The sequence below is a fragment of the Coregonus clupeaformis genome, chromosome 19 (assembly GCF_020615455.1).
Source record: "Coregonus clupeaformis isolate EN_2021a chromosome 19, ASM2061545v1, whole genome shotgun sequence".
Taxonomy (NCBI): domain Eukaryota; kingdom Metazoa; phylum Chordata; class Actinopteri; order Salmoniformes; family Salmonidae; genus Coregonus; species Coregonus clupeaformis.
The window spans coordinates 56,049,611-56,061,670 of NC_059210.1; the positions used below are offsets into that span (position 1 = coordinate 56,049,611).

Genomic DNA, 12,060 nt, shown 5'->3' on the forward strand with positions numbered 1-12,060 from the left:
ATACAGAGGTCGCAGTATTTGAACACTATGCTGGTCTATACCATGTTTAAAAATAAATGTATTCTCTGATACTGTTATTTTCTGTAACGCAATGAGCTATGTAATATTTAAACAGTAGCACTTCCTACTGCCAATTCTGTTTTCTAAGGAAGGACAAAGTGAGCACCAACAAAGTAATTCTCCATAACTACATGTACTTGCTAGCCTGTTAGAGGTTAATCACACAGGTCACTCCGGTAATAGCTACCCTGGTAAAAGGCCTGTGTAATTTTAAAGTGTGGGCGGATATTTGTTTTTCATGGTGTTGTTGTCCCACAGTGAAGCCCCTGAGATCCATCCAGCAGAGAAGAGGAAAAGAGGGAGACCACCAAAGAAGAAAGTGGAGGAGATCCAGTTAAGGTAGGACCAGCAGCAGGCTCTCTCCTTAGTGGTCTCACATTCTCTCCACTCTCAAACAAAATGTCTCCAGAGAAAAAAATGTATTCACCAGCTTTGTTCCCCAGGCCTTGTTCATGCAATGCTTTGGAGTGCATGGTAAGTACTGAACGGGCTGTCCTGTTGTGTTTCAGTGAGGTGGAGAGCGAAGTGAAGGAGAATGGACTGGAAGGTCTGCACTCAGGCACAGGTGAGCAAAAAGACAAAGCTATCAGAACCATGGTCTGTTTAGATCGACTTCTACTTCTGACTAGAGATTATATTGATGTTGACCATGATGTTGTGTCTGTCCGTCCGTCCAGACCGTGAGCGTGGCGCCTGGTCCCTGGTGTGTGACACAGAGGAGCAGTGGGCCAGTCTGGCCGATAGCATCAAGGACAAAACGTCCCCCCAGGACCGCCACCTCTACCGCATCATCAGCCAGAACTTCCTCCCTGAGATCAGCAGCATGATCGAGCTCAAGGTCAGACAGCTCTCGTCTCTTCTCTACTCACTCTTCATTCAGACACTGACTCCAGGAGGCGTTGGGAAATGGAGGCTGGGAGGGAGGCTGTGTGATGTGGCTACAGGTGTGGAGGCAGACTGGTCTATGCTTGCCCAGAACATCAGCTTCTAAACCCTACTGAGCCTTGGGCCCAAAGCATGTCTGTCTCTCTCTGTCTGTCTGTGGACCAGTTGCCCTGTGTGCAGCTGCTGCTGGCATGACAGTCGGGGCTGGGGACACTCATTTATCGTTTTTCTTCTAGGGAATGAGACTCCCCTCAGGGAGAGATTGACGACGTGTTTTAACTGTTCAAACTCTGCCCTTTTAAGACATTGCGTACTCATTTATCTTTGAGTATACATAGTTAGACAGTATAGATGTTGCGAGACGAGCACATTCTGGTTGGTGGTGGCTGCAATCCCTAGTCCAACATTTCCTAGTGTCCTCTTGTCTGATAACACATACTGGCCCTGTTGTTATAGAAACCCAACACAGCCTGCCCGTCCTTGTGGTCTGTGACGGTCAAAAGCCCTCTGGCCGTTCTGTCGGCATAGGGTCATTCTCAAATGATCACCCGATGGTGACCTGTCCTTCACGGCCAGCATGCCTGGCTGGTATCTATCTGGACATATTCACAGTTCTCAAGCTGCTGAACATTCCCTTCCCATCAGGTGCAGACTCTGGCAGTACAGAGCAGGCGTCTGGGTTGTATGTGTGTAGTAGCGTGAGCTCACACAGCCGTGGAGCCCTCCAGTTCCCGTCCAGAGCCATTTGGTGGGGCGCTGACTGGAAGCAGGCGCTCACCTTGAGGCGGGATAGAAGCCTCTTGATTGACGGCCCTCTACGCTGCAGGATTGTCGACCACTTAAGTGGCGACACCAGAGGCAGTCCATCTCCTGTGTGGGATTAAGTGCTGTGGGTAATGCAGAGCAGAGGAGCCCCGGGAGACGCCGGTGCTGCGGTGCAGAGAGAGAAGACTGGGGGATGGGAGCTGTAGCTCATTCAGCAATTTGACAGCCCCTCTGGTGGTGGTGGCGGTCATAAGCACCAGTGGAGGTAGCTGCCTTGCTCGAACTCGTCCACATGCTGCTGGCAGGCAGAACTCTAGAAGGGGGAAGGGGGTAGGCCGGGTGGTGGTGTTCACAGGCCCTGACAGGAAGCACCAAGATATAGATACTCCCTGGCCCAGAGGATTCCGCTCTGACTGCGGCTTCCTTCTGTTGTTTTTTTCTTCCACGTTGTAGTCTGTGTATAAACGTTAACGGGTTGTATTCTGCAAACAATTTTGATACTCATGGACACATTTGTGAAATATTAAATCATGTAACTTACTTACTAATTGCTACAATATAGGATTTTTCATCAAGTGGCAATGCTGTGGTCTGTTTGCAAATGCAAGAACACACACATGAAACAGCCCAACCTGAACTCCCCTGGCTTTTAGTGGTAATTGTTACGTTTGATTATTAATGTCACGGGGAGCATGGAGGGGTTTGATTTGTTTGGTTAGTCAGAGACACCCTGGGAGATAGGTAGCGCGGTTGGTGGGGTTTAAATTGGGGTAGTCGGGGGGAGGAGGAACAGAGCCTGAATCACCCCGAGGGCATGTGACCCCCCCCCTCTCTCCTCACAGCTCTGCTGGAAGAGCACAGAGGATTCCCTGGGTATTGGCTCCCGTGGAAGCGTTACTTGATCAATGCAACTGCGTGTGATTTTTGTGTGAATAACGAAGCCACTTATTTGTGTTTTAATCTTGATTATTTTGCCTCTCCAGGAGAATGAGCAGAAGCAGAGGCTGCTGGACCCAACCCCAGTACGCAGCTCTTACCGGCTCTCTGAGAAACGCATGAGCCAAGAGGAGGAGGTGAGACTAGCTGTGTGTGTGTGTATAGATGGTTCTTAGTGTATGTCCCGTCTCCTGTGAGACCCAGTGGACTGATAGTTTCCTGTGTGTGTCCAGGACACGCTGCAGGCCATAGCCGACGTGGAGCAGCAGAAACAGAGGGATATGGACATGGACAGGCAGGCCCTGCTGGCGGAGCAGAGACGAGAGGAGGAGATGCTGCTGCAGGAGGAGCGCCAGAGAGAGGAGCTGGAGAGAGTCAAAGCTGTGGAGGGTGAGTAGTGGAGCTGGGAGGGGTAGACTGGGTGAGGCTCAGGGTGTTACACTTACAAACTCCGGGATCAAAGACATGATGGATTCTAAAGGACAGCCAAACTCTAGAAGCACAAGCATTTCGCTACACCTGCAATAACATCTGCTAAACACGTATGTGACAAATAAAATGTGATTTGATTTGAAGATCCTTCATCTGTATATTGCACTGCATTGGGCTGTGAGTGGGAATGTTGAGCCCTTTGAATCACAGGAGTCTCTTCCTCCATCTGATGTCATCTGTCAAGGGTTAATTAACTGGTGAACAACCCTCATGAATGTATTATAGATGAACAGCAGGACCGGCTGGGTTGGGCTGCTTGGTCTCGGGTGGATCGGAGCCTCAACCCTCCAACATCTTTTAATCCGCACAGCAGGGGGCGGCCTTTCATGTTGAAAGATAAAGCGATATGTGCTCCTCTCTGCTTCGTCTTTTGATCAGCTATGCCTGCAAAAAGATGGTTGATGAATCACTCTTCTCTGAACTCCTTCAGTCTCTCGTGATGTTCGGCCTGGTTTTTATTGACTCTGCGAACCAGCAGATGGCCGGATGGGCAACAGGTGCCCTTGAATCTGTAAGAAGAGACTAGGAAGTACCACTAGCGTTAGCACACTATTCCTCATGCTGTTGTGTGTAATTCATTGTGGTTCCTGTGTTCTGTTGTGTCCCCCAGAGCGAGCGCGGCGGCGGAAGCTGCGTGAGGAGAAGGCCTGGTTGATATCCCAGGGGAAGGACCTGCCCCCCGAACTGCTGCACCTGGAGCCCCACTCACCCATCCGACGCGCCCGCAGGACGAAAGCATTGTAAGAGCACACTACTACTCAACACTAGAGTACTGATCATTTATGGAGAGTAACCTGTGTGGATTTGTTTTGAAAATGTTCTATCTTTTATTGCAGCTATGAAATTGATGATGATTATACAGCGTTGTACAAAGGTGAAGTAATGAATATGCTCTGTCATCTATGCAATCATCATTGTATCATATCTGCATGTGCAAAGCATATCGACCTGCTGCAGATTTTTCTGGACAGTGAGCCAGGATGTTTCCTCTGTTCTGACTCCAACTGTTCTCCACAGTGTTGGAGGCCCTGAAAGCCCACAAAGACTCCTGGCCCTTCTTGGAGCCTGTGGATGAATCCTATGCCCCCAACTATAATGAGATCATTCAGGTGAGCGAACTCACAGTGAAAAAGACTGGTCCAGACTTTGTCAAATGAAGGTTAGATGCCTCGGTTATGAGTTATTTCACATTGTAATTTGATGTCATCCATTCCACAAGTAGCAATTCTTGTTAACCCTGATTTCTCCTCAGACTCCGATGGACCTATCCACCATCGAGAGGAAGCTGAATGAAGGGGAGTACATTGCCAAGGACGAGTTTGTGTCCGACGTGAAGCTCATGTTTGAGAACTGCATTGAGTACAATGGGGAAGACAGTGGTAAAGACACACCTCTTAATCTTGAGCTTAACCTCATGCTTTTTAGTCAGATGCATGATGTCCCTCAAATGCCTCTAGCATGTGAAAAATGCTTTTTGGGATTGACTTTGGACTTGATTTATGAATGTGAAATAGATAAATTTGACTAAGTAGAGTAGAGAATTTTGGGGGAGAGTTGGGCTGTTATGTGGCTCTGGCCCTGACAGATTTGACAGTGATGAATGGGGAGTGATTGAGCTGTGCTCGACTGCACCATGCCCTGCAGTGCCCTGCCTGCCTGCCAGAGAGACATTCCAGCCCCTAGCTAAACCCCCTGTCTGGAGCCATATGTCTGAATGCTCTCCCCAGGGAGAGGCACGGGGGCCAGGGGTCAACCACACCACGGCCCTCTGGCCTGGTCAGCCTGCCGGCCAACGCTGGGGTGTGTCTTAGCGATGGCATGCAGAGGATACTCTGATATTTGTGTGTGTGTGTCTGTGTTTAATTGGCCAGGTGAATGAGCCCTGTGTGCCTGTCTGTGTTTTTCTTCAGAGTACAGCATCATGGCGGAGTCCCTGGAGCGCTGTTTCAGCCGAGCGCTGCTCAAGCACTTGCCGTCAGAGGACGGTGACACGGACGAGGAGTTCCACGTGAGCGGTGAGGACCGTGAGAGAGACCGCAAGGAGAAGAGGCGGAGCAAAGGCCCCAAACAGGCGGGGCCAGAACGCTTGAGCCGAGCCACTGAGCATGCCTCGCGCAAACGGACACATCCAGGGGGCAAGGGCAGCACCGCCATGGAGGAGGAGGGGAACAAGGCGGCCCAGCCTGCCCCTCCCCCCCACTGGGCCAACAGACACCCCCAAGGCATGCCCCATGGACAACCCCACCCTGGGAATCTTTACCACCTAGCACAGCAGGTAGCTAGGAACTCTGCTTTGATTTTCTGTTCTTTAGGCTTAAAGGGAGGCCTTGCATGTCAAAACAATATTTCACATAGGAGATAGTGTTTTACTGCTTTAGTGAGAGTTGGTAATGAATGAAGAGAAAAACAGAGTTAAAAGGGTCGTTTTAGGTGAGGACAGATAACTGCATGACATTTTAGACATGCGATATTGAACTGCCATCCATTCTGCAGCAGCTCCAGCGTCCCCATGGTCCACTCATGTATGGCCAGAGGATGGCCATGGACCCCCGCTACGCCTACCCTCACCCTGGACAGGGACACATGCCCCATCCTGGAGACCCCAATGCTCACCACATGCCTCAACATTACAACATGCAGGTGAGATCAGCTAAGAAAACAATCCCAAGGAGTTTTCACAGATCTGATGAGGAACTATCCAGTTATCTGCTCTGCTCACACAGTGTGCTCAAGCTGAACAATGTTTTGTGTGTTTCTGATCTGTCACAGTTGGTTATATTTGCTGCTATGCAGACATACTGATAGACGTCCTTGTATTCCAGCCACACCTGGGGGACGGTCACCACATTGGCCCTAGATACCAGGTGGGGCCTGATGGCCGGCATCTCCATCCCCAGCACCAGCAGCAGCAGCACCCCTACATGGGTCCCACCCACGGCCCCTCACTGGGCCCCCGCCCTGTGGCCCTCCAGTCTGGGGGCCTCTGCACCCCCACGTCGGAAGGCAACATGTACCCTTCCCGCCAGCGCACCGACGGCCACCTCATGCACCCCGGAGGGAACCGCTACCCCGGGCCTGACCTCCCACCACAACACAACTACCCAGCCTTCCGTCCAGGCATGGGCATGCCTCCTAACATGTGGTCAGGGATGAACCACCAAGGCCAGCAGAGGCCCAGCGGACCTGGGATGCAGGAGCAGAATATGGCCAACCACCAGCAGCACCCCTATTTCCATGGGGGTCCACGTCCCATGGGCCCCAAACCCTGGCCAGAGCAGCCTGGTGGCCCTGGAGGGTACCCCCCACCCCCCAACAGCCTGTACAGGATGCCCAGTGGCATCAGCAGCTCCTCGGGGCCCATGGCCCTGCGGCCACCCATACCTCATCAGGACTCCATGCAGCGTCTGGCCTCTATGCTGGAAAGCCCAGAGATGATTGCCCTGCAGCAGCTGTCTGCCTCCTCCACCGGACTCCCTGCTGGCTCCTCTCGCCAGCACATGGGCAACTTTCAGCAGCAGCCCTCACAGGGAGTTGGCAGCTCCCCAGCTCAAGCTCAGCCCTCGCAGCACCCACCTCCCCCTGAAATTCAGCTGCTGCGTCCTGCCAGAGACGACGGCCCAGATAGCCAGCCTGCCCATCACACAGACATGCAGCCCAAAGGTAGGAATGATCTTCTCTGCTTTACAACTCTCCCTCTAAGCTTTATGAAAATCAACCTGGATCCTCATCTACCTCTAAAAAATTAATTTAAAAAAATGTCAGGACTATATTTCATAAGCAAACCCTCTCCCCTCATTTCTTTGCAATGGGATGGTAATAATTTTTCACAGTAAGTGACTAATTAAATATTCATCAGTTCAATTAAGTCTTGCGACTTGCTTTGAGGGTGGAACTGAGAGATGACATGTCATCACACTGCAGCTACACTAGCAAGAAGATGTTTTGATATAAAAGGACAAACCTAACATTTTTCACAAACAAATATGATAAAAGATGGTGTTAATTTTGTGACTATAATTTATAGTGTGCCATGAAAAGTAATAGGACATGTTCTCCGTCTGTAGAGGCATACACTCAGATGTTCTACAAATGGATCCTTTGTGTTCACTGTAACAACCTTCCTCTATATTCTCTGTCCTAACAGGGTCCACATCAGATCCCAAAACGACCAATAAAAATCATGCAGGAACGCGGGTAACCCCCGTCCAGTCTGAACAGAAGCGCCCCTCATTCCCCAGTCCCACAGAGCCTCCCAGTTGCCCCACTGGGGGCATGCAGAGCCCCTCTGCTCCAAACTGGGGCAGATCACAGGAGAGGGGTAGCGGGACCGGGGAGCAGGCTGCGTCTGGTCCGGGACACCCAAAGAGCTCAGAGACAACCGGCAACCAGGAGGTGGAGAGAAGAGGACAGTCAGTCAGCCAGACTTCTCCTCAACAGAACATCCCTTCTATTGTTCCTCCTCCACACCCCCACAATTCACCTCACTCCCAGAACTCTCCGCACTCCCAGAATGCTCCACAGCATATTACCCAGATCCCCCCTCAGCAAATCCCAGAGAATGCCCCTCACCCTCAGAACGCCCATCAACACATGATCCAGAATGCTCAGCAACAAAACATCCCTCAACATATCAGTCAGAATGTCCCACAGCAAGGATCAAAAAAAAAAAAACAGCGAAACCCTCAGAACACACCTCCACATGTGGCTCAGAATCCCCTTCAACGTGGTCCACAGCCAAGCCCCATGCATGGAATGCCAAAGAGCGCCCCCCAAGGGGCCCAGCCTGGCCCTGGTCCACCACAGCCAGCCCCTTTCACCTCCCTGCCCCCCAGCCACCCTGTGTCCCAGCTGCCTCCCCAGCCCAGCCCAGCCGACCATGGAGACCAGAGGCCCAGCGAGCCCACTAGCAGAAGGGACTCTGGAGGCAGCTCTGGTAACCCCAGCATGATGAAGTCTGGACCTCCCAACGGCATCTATAAACAACAGTCGTTCAGTCCCAAGGCGCAACAGACACAGTTGGGTAACCAGGGCAGGCCAGGGCCAAGGGGACCAGTACCTGGTCACATCCCAGCCATGCCTCCCCACTCTCCGGGCCAGGAGACTGGAGCCATGGGCAGCCCAACACATCCACACTATGGTCAACCTATGGGCAGGCCCATGCCCCCTTCAAATCGGCAGCCTTACCCAAACCAAGCTATTGCCCAGACCATGAACCCCCACCATAACCCTGCCGGCTACCCCACCTACCACCAGCAAGGAGCTGCCTATCCATACCACATGGCCCAGCAGCAGCATCTCCAGGGCCACACAAACATGTACCCCCAGTACCAGCAGCAACACTTCTACCCCCAGCCCCAGGGCAACAGCCAGGGGGGCTACCCCCCTGAGGAGTGGCACAGGCAGCAGCAATACCAGCCTCGCCACCCCATGCCCTCTAACACCTACTTGCCTGCAACCAGTGCCAAGGTCAATGGGCGCCTGAAGGAGGGTAGCAGCATGGGCTCCCCCCTGGGCTCTGAGGGCTCCGGGGGCAGCCTGATGTCCCCAAGTCTCCTGCCCGAGGGCCCCCATGGAGGCGCTGTGGAGAAGGAGAGCAGCCCAATGAAGCCTCAGCATGCTCGGGAGGAGGAGAGCTCAGAGCGGCCAGAGAGCCCCAAAGAGATCCTGGACCTGGACAGCCACAACGCTGCCGCACGCCGCCGGAGTGGCCAGCCCCCGCCTCAAGTGGCCAACTTCCTGTACGACCCCCGAGCAGTGCATCCTGGGATGCAGCAGGGCGGGGCCCCGCCCCCCCACATAATGTCTCGGCCTCCGTACCCTAGCCAGCCCAGCTACCCTAGTGGACACTACACTCCCCAGAGACCCCACCCCCACCTCATGGAGGCCCTGCAGCGGCCCCAGCACCTGCCCTTTCACCCGGGACAGACCCGCATGGCCATTTACAGACACCCCCAGGCTGAAGGCCACTTCCAAGGCATGATGGTCCAGCAGAGAGGCCTGGTTCCTGAACACTTCCTTCACCCAGGGTAAGAAAGAGCTACACTGGAGATTCTTACTGTTCGTTCATGTGCAAGGCTCCCTTGCAGGGATTCGGTCTCAATGGGACTCCCTGCTAAAAATTACATAAATACATACTGAAAAGAGGTTATTGATTTTAAAAAAAAATCTTATGTAATCTTGTAGGCAGCAGATGATGTCTCCCAGTGGTCCCAGCAGTAAACTGGGAGTTTGAGCAACTCTGTGGGAGCAGGGTAAGTGACTATTTGAGGGTGTAGAACTATCACCAATCAATATTTCCGAATCCCAGTCATATTTCAGTAAATCACATGTCATGTTTCAATTAGGGCTGTTACGGTGACCGTATTACTGCCACACCGGCGGTCACGAGTCATGACTGCAGTCAAATTCCACATGACTGTTTAGTCACGGTAACTAGGCTTCTCCAAGCTCTGATGCTGCTGATGGTCATTAGTAGCCTACCAAACTTGCTAACTGCCTGGTACTCAGCACTCTATTGTCCCTCTCACTCTGACATCAATGTAATCTAAAATCTAATCATGAGAGCCCATGAGCTCATGTTGCGCATCATTTATATAGGCTATGCAATTGTGAGTTTTGATGGCCTCTATTAAAAAGAGGAGGATCCCATCAGCTTTCTATAGGCTAGCCTACTATATTTATTTTTCAACATTCCTAATATTAAGCACATTGCTTCTCTTTACAACAGGAGTATAGCCTACCTGGCTGGCATGAATATGAACCACGGGAAAAGCGTCCTCCAATCGCTATTTAAGTGCATAGATGACATGTCTTTTTTTACCCTGCCCCTGTTTCGAAATGTGCATGATAATGGTCCATTCTAAATCAAAAACAAATTTCACACACATATTATTTAGTATACAGTGGGGGAAAAAAGTATTTAGTCAGCCACCAATTGTGCCAGTTCTCCCACTTAAAAAGATGAGAGGCCTGTAATTTTCATCATAGGTACACATCAACTATGACAGACAAAATGAGAAAAGAAAATCACATTGTAGGATTTTTAATGAATTTATTTGCAAATTATGGTGGAAAATAAGTATTTGGTCAATAACAAAAGTTTCTCAATACTTTGTTATATACCCTTTGTTGGCAATGACACAGGTCAAACGTTTTCTGTAAGTTTTCACACACTGTTGCTGGTATTTTGGCCCATTCCTCCATGCAGATCTCCTCTAGAGCAGTGATGTTTTGGGGCTGTCGCTGGGCAACACGGACTTTCAACTCCCTCCAAAGATTTTCTATGGGGTTGAGATCTGGAGACTGGCTAGGCCACTCCAGGACCTTGAAATGCTTCTTACGAAGCCACTCCTTCGTTGCCCGGGCGGTGTGTTTGGGATCATTGTCATGCTGAAAGACCCAGCCACGTTTTATCTTCAATGCCCTTGCTGATGGAAGGAGGTTTTCACTCAAAATCTCACGATACATGGCCCCATTCATTCTTTCCTTTACACGGATCAGTCGTCCTGGTCCCTTTGCAGAAAAACAGCCCCAAAGCATGATGTTTCCACCCCCATGCTTCACAGTAGGTATGGTGTTCTTTGGATGCAACTCAGCATTCTTTGTCCTCCAAACATGACGAGTTGAGTTTTTACCAAAAAGTTCTATTTTGGTTTCATCTGACCATATGACATTCTCCCAATCCTCTTCTGGATCATCCAAATGGACACTAGCAAACTCCAGTCGGGCCTGGACATGTACTGGCTTAAGCAGGGGGACACGTCTGGCACTGCAGGATTTGAGTCGCTGGCGGCGTAGTGTGTTACTGATGGTAGGCTTTGTTACTTTGGTCCCAGCTCTCTGCAGGTCATTCACTAGGTCCCCCCGTGTGGTTCTGGGATTTTTGCTCACCGTTCTTGTGATCATTTTGACCCCACGGGGTGAGATCTTGCGTGGAGCCCCAGATCGAGGGAGATTATCAGTGGTCTTGTATGTCTTCCATTTCCTAATAATTGCTCCCACAGTTGATTTCTTCAAACCAAGCTGTTACCTATTGCAGATTCAGTCTTCCCAGCCTGATGCAGGTCTACAATTTTGTTTCTGGTGTCCTTTGACAGCTCTTTGGTCTTGGCCATAGTGGAGTTTGGAGTGTGACTGTTTGAGGTTGTGGACAGGTGTCTTTTATACTGACAACAAGTTCAAACAGGTGCCATTAATACAGGTAACGAGTGGAGGACAGAGGAGCCTCTTAAAGAAGAAGTTACAGGTCTGTGAGAGCCAGAAATCTTGCTTGTTTGTAGGTGACCAAATACTTATTTTCCACCATAATTTGCAAATAAATTCATTAAAAATCCTACAATGTGATTTTCTGGATTTTTTTCCTTCTCAATTTGTCTGTCATAGTTGACGTGTACTTATGATGAAAATTACAGGCCTCTCATCTTTTTAAGTGGGAGAACATGCACAATTGGTGGCTGACTAAATACTTTTTTTCCCCACTGTATGTAAAGACAAGATTAAATCAAGAACAGTCTGATGGGTGACTATTAGCCTATCACTTGTGAATGATGCCCAGCTTAAGGCAAGAAACAGTGCATGCTTTTTCTTTTGTGACTTTTTCAAATCATAGTTGCACACCTCATGTCGCCTAGCCCATAGGCCTATATGTTTTGATAAGGTTTGTATCACAACTAAAGTGGCCAAATATAGCTTCTTAAAATTAAGCACATGAATCTGCTTTACAACCACTGTAGAGGCTAACTGGCATGCATAAGCTGCGAGTACGTTTCAAGTTTGGGGAAGATCATTTTCACCATAAAAATGCACCTTTATAATAAAGCATTACATGCATAATCGCATTTGCGGTCACTTTTGAGAATGGTGTTTTCCCGCTAATTGAATGCATTTTGGAACATTAACTTTTGTAGCCTACTGCCGTGTGCG

General features: G+C 50.2%; 1 protein-coding gene across 1 annotated transcript in view; it reads left to right on the top strand.

Moving 5' to 3' along the window:
• LOC121532305 (cat eye syndrome critical region protein 2) overlaps positions 1–12,060 on the top strand; it is a 42,360-nt gene that overhangs the window by 25,945 nt on the left and 4,355 nt on the right. The window contains exons 5-18 of the mRNA XM_041838167.2: positions 319–399; positions 570–625; positions 738–898; positions 2,694–2,783; positions 2,880–3,036; positions 3,749–3,878; positions 3,975–4,012; positions 4,156–4,247; positions 4,391–4,517; positions 5,049–5,413; positions 5,632–5,778; positions 5,961–6,798; positions 7,283–9,164; positions 9,322–9,389. Coding sequence (XP_041694101.1) covers positions 319–399; positions 570–625; positions 738–898; positions 2,694–2,783; positions 2,880–3,036; positions 3,749–3,878; positions 3,975–4,012; positions 4,156–4,247; positions 4,391–4,517; positions 5,049–5,413; positions 5,632–5,778; positions 5,961–6,798; positions 7,283–9,164; positions 9,322–9,370 — 4,213 coding nt within the window. The 3' untranslated portion in view covers positions 9,371–9,389. The remainder of the gene's footprint in view (positions 1–318; positions 400–569; positions 626–737; positions 899–2,693; positions 2,784–2,879; positions 3,037–3,748; positions 3,879–3,974; positions 4,013–4,155; positions 4,248–4,390; positions 4,518–5,048; positions 5,414–5,631; positions 5,779–5,960; positions 6,799–7,282; positions 9,165–9,321; positions 9,390–12,060) is intronic.